The sequence below is a fragment of the Wyeomyia smithii genome, chromosome 3, assembly GCF_029784165.1.
Source record: "Wyeomyia smithii strain HCP4-BCI-WySm-NY-G18 chromosome 3, ASM2978416v1, whole genome shotgun sequence".
Classification (NCBI taxonomy): Eukaryota; Metazoa; Arthropoda; class Insecta; order Diptera; family Culicidae; genus Wyeomyia; species Wyeomyia smithii.
In genome coordinates, this window is record NC_073696.1 from 271,398,847 (window position 1) to 271,412,503 (window position 13,657).

At 37.2% G+C, this 13,657-nt stretch overlaps 1 protein-coding gene across 20 annotated transcripts in view; it reads left to right on the top strand.

Annotated features, from left to right (window-relative positions):
• The window catches only part of LOC129730546 (uncharacterized protein CG43867), a 461,594-nt gene that overhangs the window by 347,908 nt on the left and 100,029 nt on the right, over positions 1-13,657 (top strand). For all 20 annotated transcript variants that reach the window (XM_055689944.1, XM_055689945.1, XM_055689946.1 and 17 more), the window contains one exon: positions 720-782. In XM_055689944.1, coding sequence (XP_055545919.1) covers positions 720-782 — 63 coding nt within the window. The remainder of the gene's footprint in view (positions 1-719; positions 783-13,657) is intronic.

Sequence of the window (13,657 nt, forward strand, 5' to 3'; positions counted from 1 at the left end):
CCACAAAAAGCCACAAATGGCCGAATGCGAGCCACCACGTGGACGGCTTCGAATTTTCAACGGCATACCACTCTGTAACAGTTAATGCGTAATATGAGAAAACCTATCCTCATGTTTGTTGTGGTGATAACAACATAAGACAGTGTTTTCATAAGTAACGCATTAACTATTTCCGAGTCTTGTGCCAATGAAAATTCGTAGTCAACCACGTGGTGGCTTCCATGTGGCTCCAATACACTACAACCTCTAGTGATTTTCTGTAGACGCTCCATTTTTATAATTTCAGATCAACATCATCGTCGAGATTTTTCAATGATTTTTCTAATTTCTGTTAAGATGATTTCTTTTTTTCTGTGTGAACCCGGCGTCAAATATGCTTTGAAAAAACGTAATCAATCATTATAATTAAGGTTATGCATGTGCAACTTTTATATATTCGGAACAACTCAATTCAGTTTAGACACACCCCACAGTCGCCTCTCTTAGCTAAGACACACACCACTCGCACTCAAATTATCATGTACGATGTTTTTCACCCCTAAAAATATTACTACATTCCTCATCCCACTCCTAACACTCATTCCAACGCATCACACCGGCGGACACCGGACAGGATCTGCGCCTGAACTCTCGCCCTCACACAGATAAGGCACAAAGCAATTTCAATCAATCTAAAACGTACTTTCCGATTCTTCCCTCTCTTTCTCCTTTTCATCTAGCTCTCCGAGCTCGAGCAGAGGGTCATCGAAGCCGAGGAACGGGCCGAGGAAGCGGAGGATAAGGTAAGGCATTAGCGTGCGGATGTTTGTTGCTTTGCTTGTTCGAAAAGAAATACTATCGCGCTTGGCTGCATCCGTTCGGTTTGTTCGCGCGAATCCGGGGGACGGGGAAATCAAGTATCATCATCATCATCATCAAACATCACAGCAGAAACGATAGATTGACGAGTACCTTCGTTTCTGCTTTTATTCGCGCTGATGTGAACAGCGAAACCCTGGTAACGGATCAAGACCATTTCAAGAGTAAATAGGGACGAAGGGAAGCGAATTTCCATTCGCCTCAACTGAGATGCAAGAGGAGGAGGGTGCTCAAGTGGAGTGATTGTGAATGCTAGCAACTCCCATAGCCAACAAAGAAATATCACATTATTCAGATAGTCAGGTACGGCGGGACCGGTGACCGATAAGCGGGATTCTTTTTTACGGGAAACTAGAGTTTTTTTCCGATTGATCGGACCCCTCGTTCGGAGGCCATCGTTTAGCAACAGCGGTTGACTGTAATCAATCAAATATTTATGTACAGTTGGAAACTTTGATTTTCACCCTTCTCGTAGGGAGAAATTCGGGTCGTACGGAACAAAGAAAGGCTGCAGGAAGATTTGTGTGTGTTTTTTCTTTGGTGGTTTTTGTTTTTTTTCCCTCCTCTGGTTGGCGGACTGGCTGGGGGATCGCTCGTTCACGTCATTATTCATGATTAGAAATAATTGACGACATTGAGTCTGACTGAAACAGGCTGGGAAATGGAAGTGAGGCTATGTCGTTGGCTGTGATTGTTATTTTCGTCAGGCGATTTCTGGGAATGGCTTTTTACATAACTCTTGCCAGAAAAATGTGCAAATATCCAACCTTCATGTGGGATTATGTTTGCAATAGTTCTTTCTCTGGTAAACAAATTGGGTTTTCAAAGTGTTGTCCAATTTTTGTTTGCATTAGAGGGAACAATATTATTAATTTGTGAATCAAACGTCAAAACAGCGTGTTTCCGAATAATATAAATCTGTCTTACACTATTTGATAATACCTTAAGAAACGAACTTCTTAGTTTCACTAATTAAAATTTAGCGCCTAATTGCGAAAAAAATACTGTTCAGAGCTAATAAAATTTTCCATTTCCACAGACAATACTGAGCCGTTGTATTTGGTTGTAAATCTAGTTGACGGGATATGAAATCATTTATGAATAAGTTATGTTGAAGAATTTCTTTTAATTTAGGAGTTTAGGCATTTCTTATCAGCGGAAACGTGGGTTTTAGAATTTGTTACATCAATTGAATAGCACTCGAAATATATGTCCTCCACTATTTAATTATATTAAAAAAGCAACGAAAAAATCATCGTTCACTTTGTAGTTTATCTCGGATCTTCGACTCTTTCTGTTTCGATGTTTATTTTCATGTAAAACTTTCCACTGTCATCATTAAATCTTTTCTTTTAACTCACGTCTTAGGTGCGAAAGCTCTCAAGTGGGGAAGACTATTTTTAAGTTTTGAGTAATCTAAATGCCACTAATTTTATACTACGCTAGCTGACCCGGTAAACTTCGTTTCACCAAAAAGTGATTTTTAGTTTCAATCCAAAAGTGTTTCTTTTGTTTCATAGTCAAATGTTGGAAAACACCCTATATATAGAAATTTTTAAATGCCATTCTTCAGTGTACTCCTAATGCACTATAGGATTCCAGGCGGATAAAAATCGTAAAAGTGGCTGTCGCCGATCTATTTCTCATATTTTTTCATAGAAACTAGACACACACTCTATGATATCGAAACATAAAGATGAAAAATCGTAAAAAATGCCTTTATTCGAGAAAAAAGGTTCTAGGTTTAACTAAAAAGGAAGGTTTAAGTTTTACTAAAAAAAATATTTAGAAGCACTTGGAAACATTTTTTTTGTCTTAGAACCAAATAAATCAATGTTGAGAAAGTCAAGGTGCTCCGCCCTAAATTGAAAGAAAAAGCTATTTATAGCATTTTTGTAGAACATTTCGACTTTCTAAAAAACTGTTTTCAGGTTGCCCAAACGTGATTTTTGAAAAAATGACTTTTCAAGCTACACACCCACTCTTTTGCACTTTTTTCAATTCCGTTCGATTCCTTCATTTTTTCATATAATTTTTTATTTTTGTGGGGTTGTTTTTTAATTATGAATATTTTGCGTGGTTCAGTTCAGCATTGCATTTAGTTTGATGACTCCCAGAGCCCATTGAACATCACAGAAAAATTAATTTTTCTAATATTTTTTAGATAAAACCCTTCAATACACAAAAAAAAATTTATCAAAAACTGAAATTTTCATTGCAAATCGGGACTTACGACGAAAATTTACATGAAAAAAGATACTTGATATCTTTTCGGGAAGCTGAGATATTGACATTTATTATTATGGAAAACTATGCATTTTAACAAATATGTTTAATAATTGTTTTATTTTGAGAGATAAAAAATAACAATGTTCAGAAAACAAATGCGTTTTGAGATGGTTGATAACTTTGTAGAAGGTTTAAAAATTCGGAAAAATCTGCGAAAAAAGTTAGAACGAAAATTGTGATTTTTAGTGCTTTCTAATAAAAAACTCAATGTTGCACGTAATATGTAAGAGATAGAAACATGATGTCTTCAGTAAAGTTTCTTGTTTTAAGATAACCTAAAACTTGACACCGTCAATCTTATTCTGATTAAAAAGTAAATTTTTTATCTCACTCATTGGTGGATTGACCAACCATCTTTCTACATTCAAAGATGCATTTTTGGATGTCCTGAAACTTCTCCGAACATACCTTATGGCTATAATCAACATTTGAATCACTATTAAGGAAATTATACGCATAAACGGCAAATTAAAACACTGTGCAATGGAGATATTGAGCTTTATTGGCATTTTTGACAAAATCTAGATAAACATTTCAAAAGGTCCTATCTTCTTTTATCGTTTTTCCGGAGCGTCTTTTTATTTTGATAATGACTCAGCTTTAGTAACTCTCCCAAGCGTGGTTTTTGTTCAAAAGGCTGGAATGATCCCTCCGCTATCAACTTGTGCAAATAAAGTGTCATAAAAGGTGTTCACTAAGTTGTGGTGATTGAATGAAGGTGATCGATCAAAAAATCGATCAAAGCAGATGGGACCTTTTCAAATGTTGCTCTAGAAATGCATATTTTTCCATCACATGTATAAACGCCAATATCTCAGCCCACCGATAAGATATCAAGGATCTTTTTTTATGTAAATTTTCGTCTTGAATCCCGCTTAGCAGTAAAAATTTGAGTTCTTGATCTCAAATTTTTTTATATGTGTTTTGAAGGGTTTTAATCAAAAAATTATGAGAAAAATTCATTTTTTTGTGCCGTTCAATGGGCTCTGTGAGTCAAATAATGGAATGCGATGCTGAACCAAATCATGCCGAACCAAATCATGCAAAAACAACCCAACAAGAATAAAAAAAATATATGATAAAAATCGAACAGATTTGAAAAAAGTGCAAAAGGGTGGTTTTGTAGCTTGAAAAAATATTTTTTTCATAAAACACGTTTGGGCTACCTGAAAACGATTTTTTAGAAAGTCGAAATGTTCTACAAAAATGCTATAAATAACATTATCTTTCAATTTAGGGCGGAGCATCCTGACTTTTGCAACATCGATTTTTTGGAAACACTCTACTGTATAAACATCTTCTAGCATATCTCCGGAACACCTGTACCGATATTCACCAAACTTGATATACATGTTTTTTACATATTAGAGGTACTCAACGCATAACCACCAGATGCGGGGCCTACCCCGGAGTCTACGGCCTCTCGCTGGTTATCTGCTGGGAATAGTTTCGGCGGTTCCTACTTCGGGCATTTCCAGCCCAGCCCACTGCAACCTGCCGCATTTTATAACATTAACTATATCAGCATATTCATACACTTAGAGCAAGTATTAAACAAAACAACTTTACGCTCAAAATACAGAGCATTCGTCGATCAGTTTCCTTAAGCTTCCGTAATTCATAACCGTCAAAAACGACCGGGAGGATCAGTGTTCTATAAAGTGCCAGTTTTCTGCGAGTCAGTAGACTACGGGACTTCAGCTGAATACGCCGTCCAAAGGAAGTCCTATTTACAGTTGCAACTCGTCGTTTGACTTCACGGCTCATGTCGTTTCCACATGTCACGGGGGCACTAAAACATGAATTCCGTAACCATTTTCAAGATTAGCTCCAACTCCACCTAAGCACCAGAAAAAGAGCCTGAAGGTTTCTTCTAAAACTCTACGATTCATCTCGATTATATCGATGCCATCCGCAAAGCCAAGGAGCCATTTCTTTCCACTTAAAAACGTTTTCTATCATTATCTGCCACAGCTCATTTCCCTTGACTGAATCGTACGCCGCCTTGAAATCCACAAACAGATGGTGAGTCTGCTATAGGAAGTATGGCGGAGGTGAAAAGCATATCACCCAATGCCGTACTTGCCAACGTTATGGCCATGGTTCCAAATTCTGTAACATGGACCAAAAATGTCTTAATTGTGGAGACTCTTCTCACAAAAAGGACACATGTCCTGTGAAAGAGAGTAAAAATTTTCGCTGTGCGAATTGTAACGGCAACCATATGTCAAATTTTTATCAATGCCCAGTCCGTTTAGCAATTGTTAAGGCAAGGCAAGGTAAACAAAATTCAATTTCTCAATTAAAACCAACTTCAAAACAAAATTCTCCAAGCGTACCAGTGACGCATAGTTTACCTACTCCTTTGCATACCCGTTTAACTTATGCACAGGTTACAGGTAGTTCGAACATTATACCGCCTAGTGTTGGTAGTTCGAAAATGACCGTTAATATGGGTAAGCAAAACACGCTAGAAAATAATTGTACACCTATCACTCCAGCTAATATTGCTGCCGAAAATATTTTTTCTAATGTCAACTGCCTGGGGCCTATTACGGCAGGTAAACTTTCTTTTTTGCAACAGGCAATGTTCGATCTTATGAACGCCATGTTGCAGGCAAAATCAATGTTTGAAGCCATTCAAATAGGCACAAATTTTACTATTAAAATTGTTTCTAATTTAAAATTTAGCAATGATTTTAAATAAAACAATTAAAATATTAAATTGGAATGCTCGCTCATTGAAGGCCAATGAGAATGAGCTTTTTAACTTTTTAACAGTAAATAATGTGCATATTGCAATTATTACTGAAACATTTTTGAAACCTAACATAAAATTAAAATATGATCCCAATTACGTGGTTCATAGATATGATAGGATTCAGGGTTCCGGCGGTGGAGTTGCAATTGTTATTCATCGCCGAATCAAACATCGTGCTCTTCCCCATCTTGAGACGAAAGTTATTGAAACTTTGGGAATTGAAGTTCAAACTGAACTTGGGATTTTATTTATTGCCGCAGCATATTTACCATTTCAATGCACACGCGAGCTCAAAAATTATTTTAAAGGTGATTTACAAAAACTCACCAGAAATCGTTCGAAATTTTTCATAATCGGCGATTTTAACGCTAAACATCGTTCATGGAATAATTCTCAAAGTAATTCCAATGGCAAAATTTTATTCAATGATTGTTCTTCAGGATACTATTCTATTTTGTCTCCGAATAGTCCTACATGCTTTTCTTCTGTAAGAAACCCTTCAACAATTGATTTGGTGCTAACAGATCAAAGTCATGTATGTAGTGATTTGATCACACATGCTGACTTTGATTCTGACCATCTTCCAATAACTTTTTCTTTATCACATGAATCAGTTTTAAACCCTATGAGCTCTGTTTTTAATTATAACAAAGCTAATTGGGAAAGATACAAAAATTATATTGAGAGAAATTTCAATAATGAGCTTGATTTGCAAAACGAAGTGAATATTGATTCCGCTTTGGAAGCATTAAAATGTGCAATTGTTGATGCCAGGAATTATTCTGTTCCAAAGGCTCAAGTGAAATTTGATTCACCAATAATTGACGAAAATCTTCAACTTCTAATTCGTTTGAAAAATGTCCGCAGACGTCAATATCAACGTTCTCGTGACCCTGTTTTTAAAACTATTTATAAAGATTTACAGAAAGAGATTAAACATAGATTTACTCTTCTGAGAAATCAAAATTTTGAGACTAAAGTTGAAAAATTGAAACCATATTCAAAACCATTTTGGAAGCTGTCGAAGATTCTTAAGAAACCTTCAAAGCCTATTCCAGTTTTAAAAGATGGTGAACGTTTTCTTGTATCCAATGAACAAAAGGCTCAAAGACTTGCTCAGCAGTTTGAGAGTGTTCATAACTCAAATTTGAATTTTGTGAGTCCAATTGAAAATGAAGTCACACGTCAATTTGATTTAATTTCTTCCCAGAATTTTTTACCGGCAGAAATAATTGAAACTTACTTGAATGAGATTAAATCAATTATTAAAAATTTCAAAAATATGAAAGCACCTGGTGACGATGGAATCTTTAATATACTAATCAAACATCTCCCTGAGAGCACAATGGATTTTTTAGTGAAAATTTTCAATTGCTGCTTCAAAATTGCATATTTTCCCAAATTATGGAAAAATGCAAAAATTACTCCCATTTTAAAACCGGATAAGAACCCAGCTGAAGTTTCAAGTTATCGACCAATCAGTTTGCTTTCTTCAATAAGTAAACTGTTTGAGAGAGTTATTCTTAACAGAATGATGTCACACATCAACGAAAATTCAATTTTTGCAAATGAACAGTTTGGATTTCGCCATGGGCATTCCACAACTCATCAATTGCTCAGAGTTACTAATATGATACGAGCTAACAAATCTGAAGGTTATTCCACTGGAGCTGCTCTTTTAGACATAGAAAAAGCATTCGACAGTGTTTGGCATAAAGGTTTGATTGCGAAATTGCAAACTTTTAATTTTCCAATTTTCCTAATCAAAATTTTAAAAAATTATCTTACTGATCGAACTCTGCAGGTTGTCTATCAGAATTCAAAATCTGATAGATTTCCTGTCAGAGCAGGTGTGCCTCAAGGTTCAGTCTTGGGTCCAGTCCTGTACAACATATTCACTTCAGATCTTCCTGATTTGCCTCCAGGATGCACAAAGTCATTGTTCTGCGATGACACAAGCATTTCCGTAAAAGGAAAAAGTCTTCGTGTCATATGCAGTCGATTGCAGAAAAGTTTAGATATTTTTTCTTCCTACTTGCAAAAGTGGAAAATCTCTCCCAATGTTTCTAAAACTCAAATGATGATTTTTCCGCATAAGCCTAGGGCTTCTTTCCTCAAGCCAAACAATAATCACGTTGTCAAGATGAATGGGGTTATTTTAAGTTGGTCCGACAAGGTTAAGTACTTGGGACTAATTTATGATAAAAAACTTATTTTCAAAGAGCACATTGAGAGTATACAAGCCAAGTGCATCAAATATACGAGATGTTTATATCCTCTCATTAACAGGAATTCTAAACTTTGTTTAAAGAACAAACTTTTGATTTACAAACAAATTTTTAGACCAGCAATGCTTTATGCTGTACCGATCTGGTCAAGTTGCTGTTCAACAAGGAAGAAAACTCTCCAAAGGATTCAGAATAAAATTCTGAAAATGATTTTGAAGCGTCCTCCTTGGTTTGGTACACTCGAATTACATAGACTTACTGGTGTTGAACCATTAGAAGCTATGTCAAATAAAATTATTAACAATTTTCGACAAAAATCGTTGCAATCCTCAATTGCTACGATAAGCTCTCTTTATAGCCAATAAGTTAGCAATTAAGTTAGTTGTAAGTTTACTTCCCCTTTCTGACAAGTAGGTTTAAATCCCTACGAATGATAAGTCCTAATTGCGAAAGCAAACAAATCCTAACAATTAAAATTACAAGTTTCTAACAGTGTTGAGAAGTCACCATTTGTGATTGGACACACATACTCATTATTTACTAATATTTATCATAAATACTTAAGCTACTAACAAATCCCCCCTTAAAAAAAAAAAAAAAAAAAGATGGTGAGTCTGCGAGTTGTAGGTTGCTACGACTGTATCCCATTTTTCTGACAGAGCTCGGATACCGATACGATAGCAGTGTTTGCCTTTTAAGGCTGTCCACTAGGGTGACAATGGCTGTGTGGAAAAAATTTCATCATCGAATTTCAAAAACCTACCTGAAGCCTCTAATAAACGTTAGAATATTCTACATGTAGCTTAGAGAAATTTGTGAGTTATTTTGAAAGTCAAGTATCAAATTATCCATAGTTGGCTCTCGGTTACCCTAAAAACGTCCCAGAAAGACGATTCTCAGGCTTTTTTTTCGAAAAAACACCAAAAACGCGACGCATTCATGGATTTCTAAATCATTTGACATAAAAACTTGGTAGATTTCCGATGGTCCCAAAAATCATAACTTTGAGTACTCTGAAGCGCCTGAATCATGTCTAATTGAGCTGAAATTTTGCATATTTTTGCGCCATTTTTTGCGCCAATGAACAAAACGTGCATGGTCGGTTTTTGAAATTTGACAGGACCCTTTTTGCTGCTACCCTACTGTCCACATATCAAGCCATTTTTCTATGTCTTCATAGAACTGTAGACCAGCTGGACCAGTGGTTCCCAACCGGGGGTCCGCGGCCGGCAAGAGAGATGCGAGGCTCATCTAAGTTTGTCGTGAAACTTTTGGTAAATTAGATAGTCAAATAAAGTTTTTTGTTCTGGGTATCTCTGTGAAAACGGATTTTCAACTTAAGTTTAGTAAAGTGGGCAATGTATGTAGTTTGCGAGAATGTGAAAATGAACGTGAATAGAAGGTGTGACGAGGGAATTTTTTTCTAAGCCTAAGGTCACACCTTCTATTCCCGTTCATTTTCGCATTCTCGCAAACCACATACATTGCCCGCTTTACTAAACTTAAAATGTAAGTCATATGACAAAAATGAAATTAGTTCGCAACAGGATTTTCAACTTTTCTGCCTATTAAGACGTGAAACATATTGCAAAACTTGTATCTGAAATCCTTTTGGAGGGTCGCGATGCTCTGTGCTTCGCAAAGGGGCTGCGGAGCTTTTTGTGTTTAGCAAAAGGGGCAGCGGAACCAAAAAGGTTGAGAACCACTGTGCTAGATCATGTGCCATCGAATGAAACAAATAATAATTGGACAGCGCAATATCTAGGAAATATGGCGGAAGAGGTAGAACGCTCCATTTGAGCGTTTTTATGTAAATTTTAAGTATGAGGCCGAGCGTTGTCATGCAGTAGAATCACTTTTTGTGTATTTGTTCATATTGTGGTCATTTTCCCCAGTGCTTAGTTTTAATAACTGATAACAACCGATCTAGTGCATACACAGCATAACTATCGCAGCATGTAGCCAAGCTGACGACGTAGAAGCCTAACCAGGCAGTCCCCAAGATGTTCTTTTCTTTGGGGTGCTGTACCGAACCGTCATAAAGCGACGAGGAAGTTCAGTTGTTCACAGACGAAAATACGTCGCTCAACGTCAGTAGGCTTCAAATCATAAGAAACACAAGTTCCTTGTTTTTGAATCATTTCCGAAATAACCGCTTGGAAATGGTTTGGCAAGTAACTTCTCATACCGAAGCAAGCTGTTCCTGCGTTTGGCATGAGTTCTCTTCGAACAATTCCCTTAATTCAGCGTCTTCAAAGATTTTTAGCCTTTATTTACGTAGACCTTCATGTTAACACCGAAATTACCGTCTTCAAATCGACCAATCAGAGCACGTGATTTCATTTTGAGTAGTATTTCTGTAAACTTTTTTTGACCCTCGATGCGCTTCATCTGCCATTTTCCTTGAATGGAACGAGAAACATCCAATTTGCTGCGCTTATTTGACATAAAATCAGACAGTTTTACACAACACAAAGTATTTGACGTAGAATGAATTTAGCATACAATTCCTTCAACAAAAAGTTATAAAGCTGGAATGTGGCATTCTGGTTTACGGTCAAATTTTAAAGGAGGAAAGCCAAAAACATGCTGAATAAAAATGTTAACCTAAATAAAATATCAAAACAAAAACACATGAGGTTAGCCTAATATTCAGAAAGAAATTAGAAAATGAAATTTGACTTGTAATCGCCGAAAATAACTCCCACAGCTTGACAAGAGAGAAAATGTTGATCACACATTTCTCATAAGGCGCTTTAAAGAGTGAGAATTGGTGTTTTTGATATGGATTAAAACTCAAAAAATCTTAACTTGACCTGAAATCCCAGACAAACTTTGTCCGTTTTTAGATTTACTTGCTGCAAATTAATATGATTACTGGAATCATGTCCACAACTAAAGCATGATTTAAAATCAATCTAAATTGTTTGTAGTCGAAATCTGTTACAAATGGTTCTGAAACACAAAATTAAACCTAAAACCTGGATGTATTGATCAAATCCTTTTCATTTAACTTTAAATTAACTAGTACAGTGCTTTTTCGATTTAATCAACATTCCTTTTTATCACTACTCGCCAAATTCACGTTCAATTTTCTCACGCTATTTTTTTTGTTTTTATCACGCTTAAAAAAAATTCTAAATCAAGAATAATGTACTTCCAAATGTAGAAAATGTTTTTGAAATATAATTTTCACTTGTGTCTTGTGTTTACAGTTAGTTTACTGAATTTATTTGATCAATTTTCTGGATGGAGCAACCATGTGTCAGATCTGTTATGATTTATATGTGTCATAAATTTGCGAAAAACCGTGAAATAGTTATATCATTGACTTTGCAAAAATTATGTATTAATCGAACAGTTGAAAGAGTAGATCTATTAATAGCTGAGCTACGGAATAGGAAAACCTCCTCTTATTATTAAAATAAATATTCTATAACTGAAGTCACTCATATGAAAAAAAAACTACACTCGGTTGAAAGGACAAACCAGAACAGTCGTATTTTTTATGTGTAGAAATTAAAAGGATGTCAGTACTATAAGATTTCTAAATTAGCACCTGAAAATGATAACCCTTCCTTACAGAAGTCACTTTTCCCACCCCTGAGCTACGGCAAAACCGTCTCAACCCTGCCCGGCTACACCGCAACAACATGAAAATCATCCCTTTTGTCACCCCATTCGAGCCAGCAAAAAATCGATTCCTTACACTACACCATTCCCTTGCACCCATTCCGAAAGTAACTCAGACGCCTGCGAGTTCTACTCCCTTTCGGCTGCCTGGCATGGCATTTACCACACGAACACACTCAACCTCGTCCTTGTTCGTCTTCGTACCCTACCAAGGATGCGCATGAGCATTACGAAAACACCGTCGTCGCTGCTGTCAAAAACCGTTCGCTTCCGGGGACGCCATCTTGGAAAAGCACTCCCCGCTACCGTCTCCCTAAACCGTGTGTCTTCAAACTTCGCGACACCGTGAGTTAACGCTCTGTTACACAATGAACAACTGTGTTGATTTGTCCGTGTGTGCGTAAGTTTTTAACCCCCTGGCTTGGTGATGTTCGTGTGCAAACGACTGAAGTTAATGGTACACGAGTTCACCGCGGGAGAAGAAAGACACACAAAAAAGCGCAAGGAGACAGGAAAATAACGCGTTTTCCTCCGGAGAAGAGAGAGTGACAGAGAGAGACACGCCGTGTGTTACGCGAACTGTGCACAATTTCGCTTTTATTTGCAAGAAGATTCAAGATTTTCCGTGGCTGTCGGGAGTGTGTAAATTATCGAATCATTCTGCTTGGTGTGTAACAGTTTCCACTAATAGGATGAGGCTCTTTGTTTTTCTCCGGCTTAGTTTGGGTTTTATGGCTTTCGTGCTAATTCGCAGTGAGGGTAATGCCTTTTCTGGAAAGTAGGCGACAATTTTGGTAAGCAGCACCCCCACCCACCTGGCGGCTGCTTGTTAGCGTATTGTACTACATACTACGGCCACCCAGAGAGTGTGGTACCACTACTAGCAAGGGGTGACCAGCGGAGACGAAACATCTCCTGAATGAAGTTTTGACGGAAAGTGTGGAAAATGTTCGTGGTTTTATAATCGGTTGCAGTTCCAGTGTTTGTTGTGAAAAATTGGAAAATCCAAGTGCTCGGTCAAACTGTTACTGGATGTACTAAGAAGCATCACAACTTGTAGTATCGTGTGGCGAGAATGTGCAGCTCTGCATCGACAGCCAGCTGATGGTGTGCTGAAATCCTCTGAACAGTGTTGTGTTTGCAAGCAGCATCGAATATTTTTTGAGAATCCAGGCACGACAATGACTAATCATTGATAAGATAGCAAGCAAGGTAATTATCTCTTTGGAATCAGATATTTTTACTGGGGTAGCAATGCAAATGTGAAGTCTACCAATAAATCTTAATTAACCTTGACCTAAAAAGAGACAGTAACCCGTGTGCTGATTCTCACTGTTCACTGGTTGTGTAAAGTGGCACTCTAGTCTAGTCAGCCATGCAAAATCGATAAACTTTTGATGAGATGAAATTCAACACCTCGACTGCTGCTGGAGCCCGTATACAATTGAGAAGTAAAACAAAAAAAAAAACAACGGGGACACAAAACTTTCTCGCCAAACATCGTAACAATAACTATATTCAAGTCCCGCATCATCAACCTGCGGAAATTGCTTACATAACTTCGGAACCAGCAGCAGCAGCAGACAGGCAAATGTACTGCAAACAAAACCCGTCCTCGTGTATGACTGTTTTTAATGGGCCCTGAAATCCCTCGTTTTATGTTGCCTGTCTGCGTTCAGGGCGAAACGTAAAGCTATCAGCTGACCCACACTACTCCCCCTTTATCAAAACCAAAAGAAAAAACAAACCGGAAAATTTCGATAGAATTACAAAACAACGCCAGTCTGCGAGAAGAAGAATGCGTGTGCCGGAAGAATCGGATCCCAATTAGCAGACAAGCGTGTGCTGTTAAGAAGCACCCGATGCGCTGCCGAAGCATGTATCGATT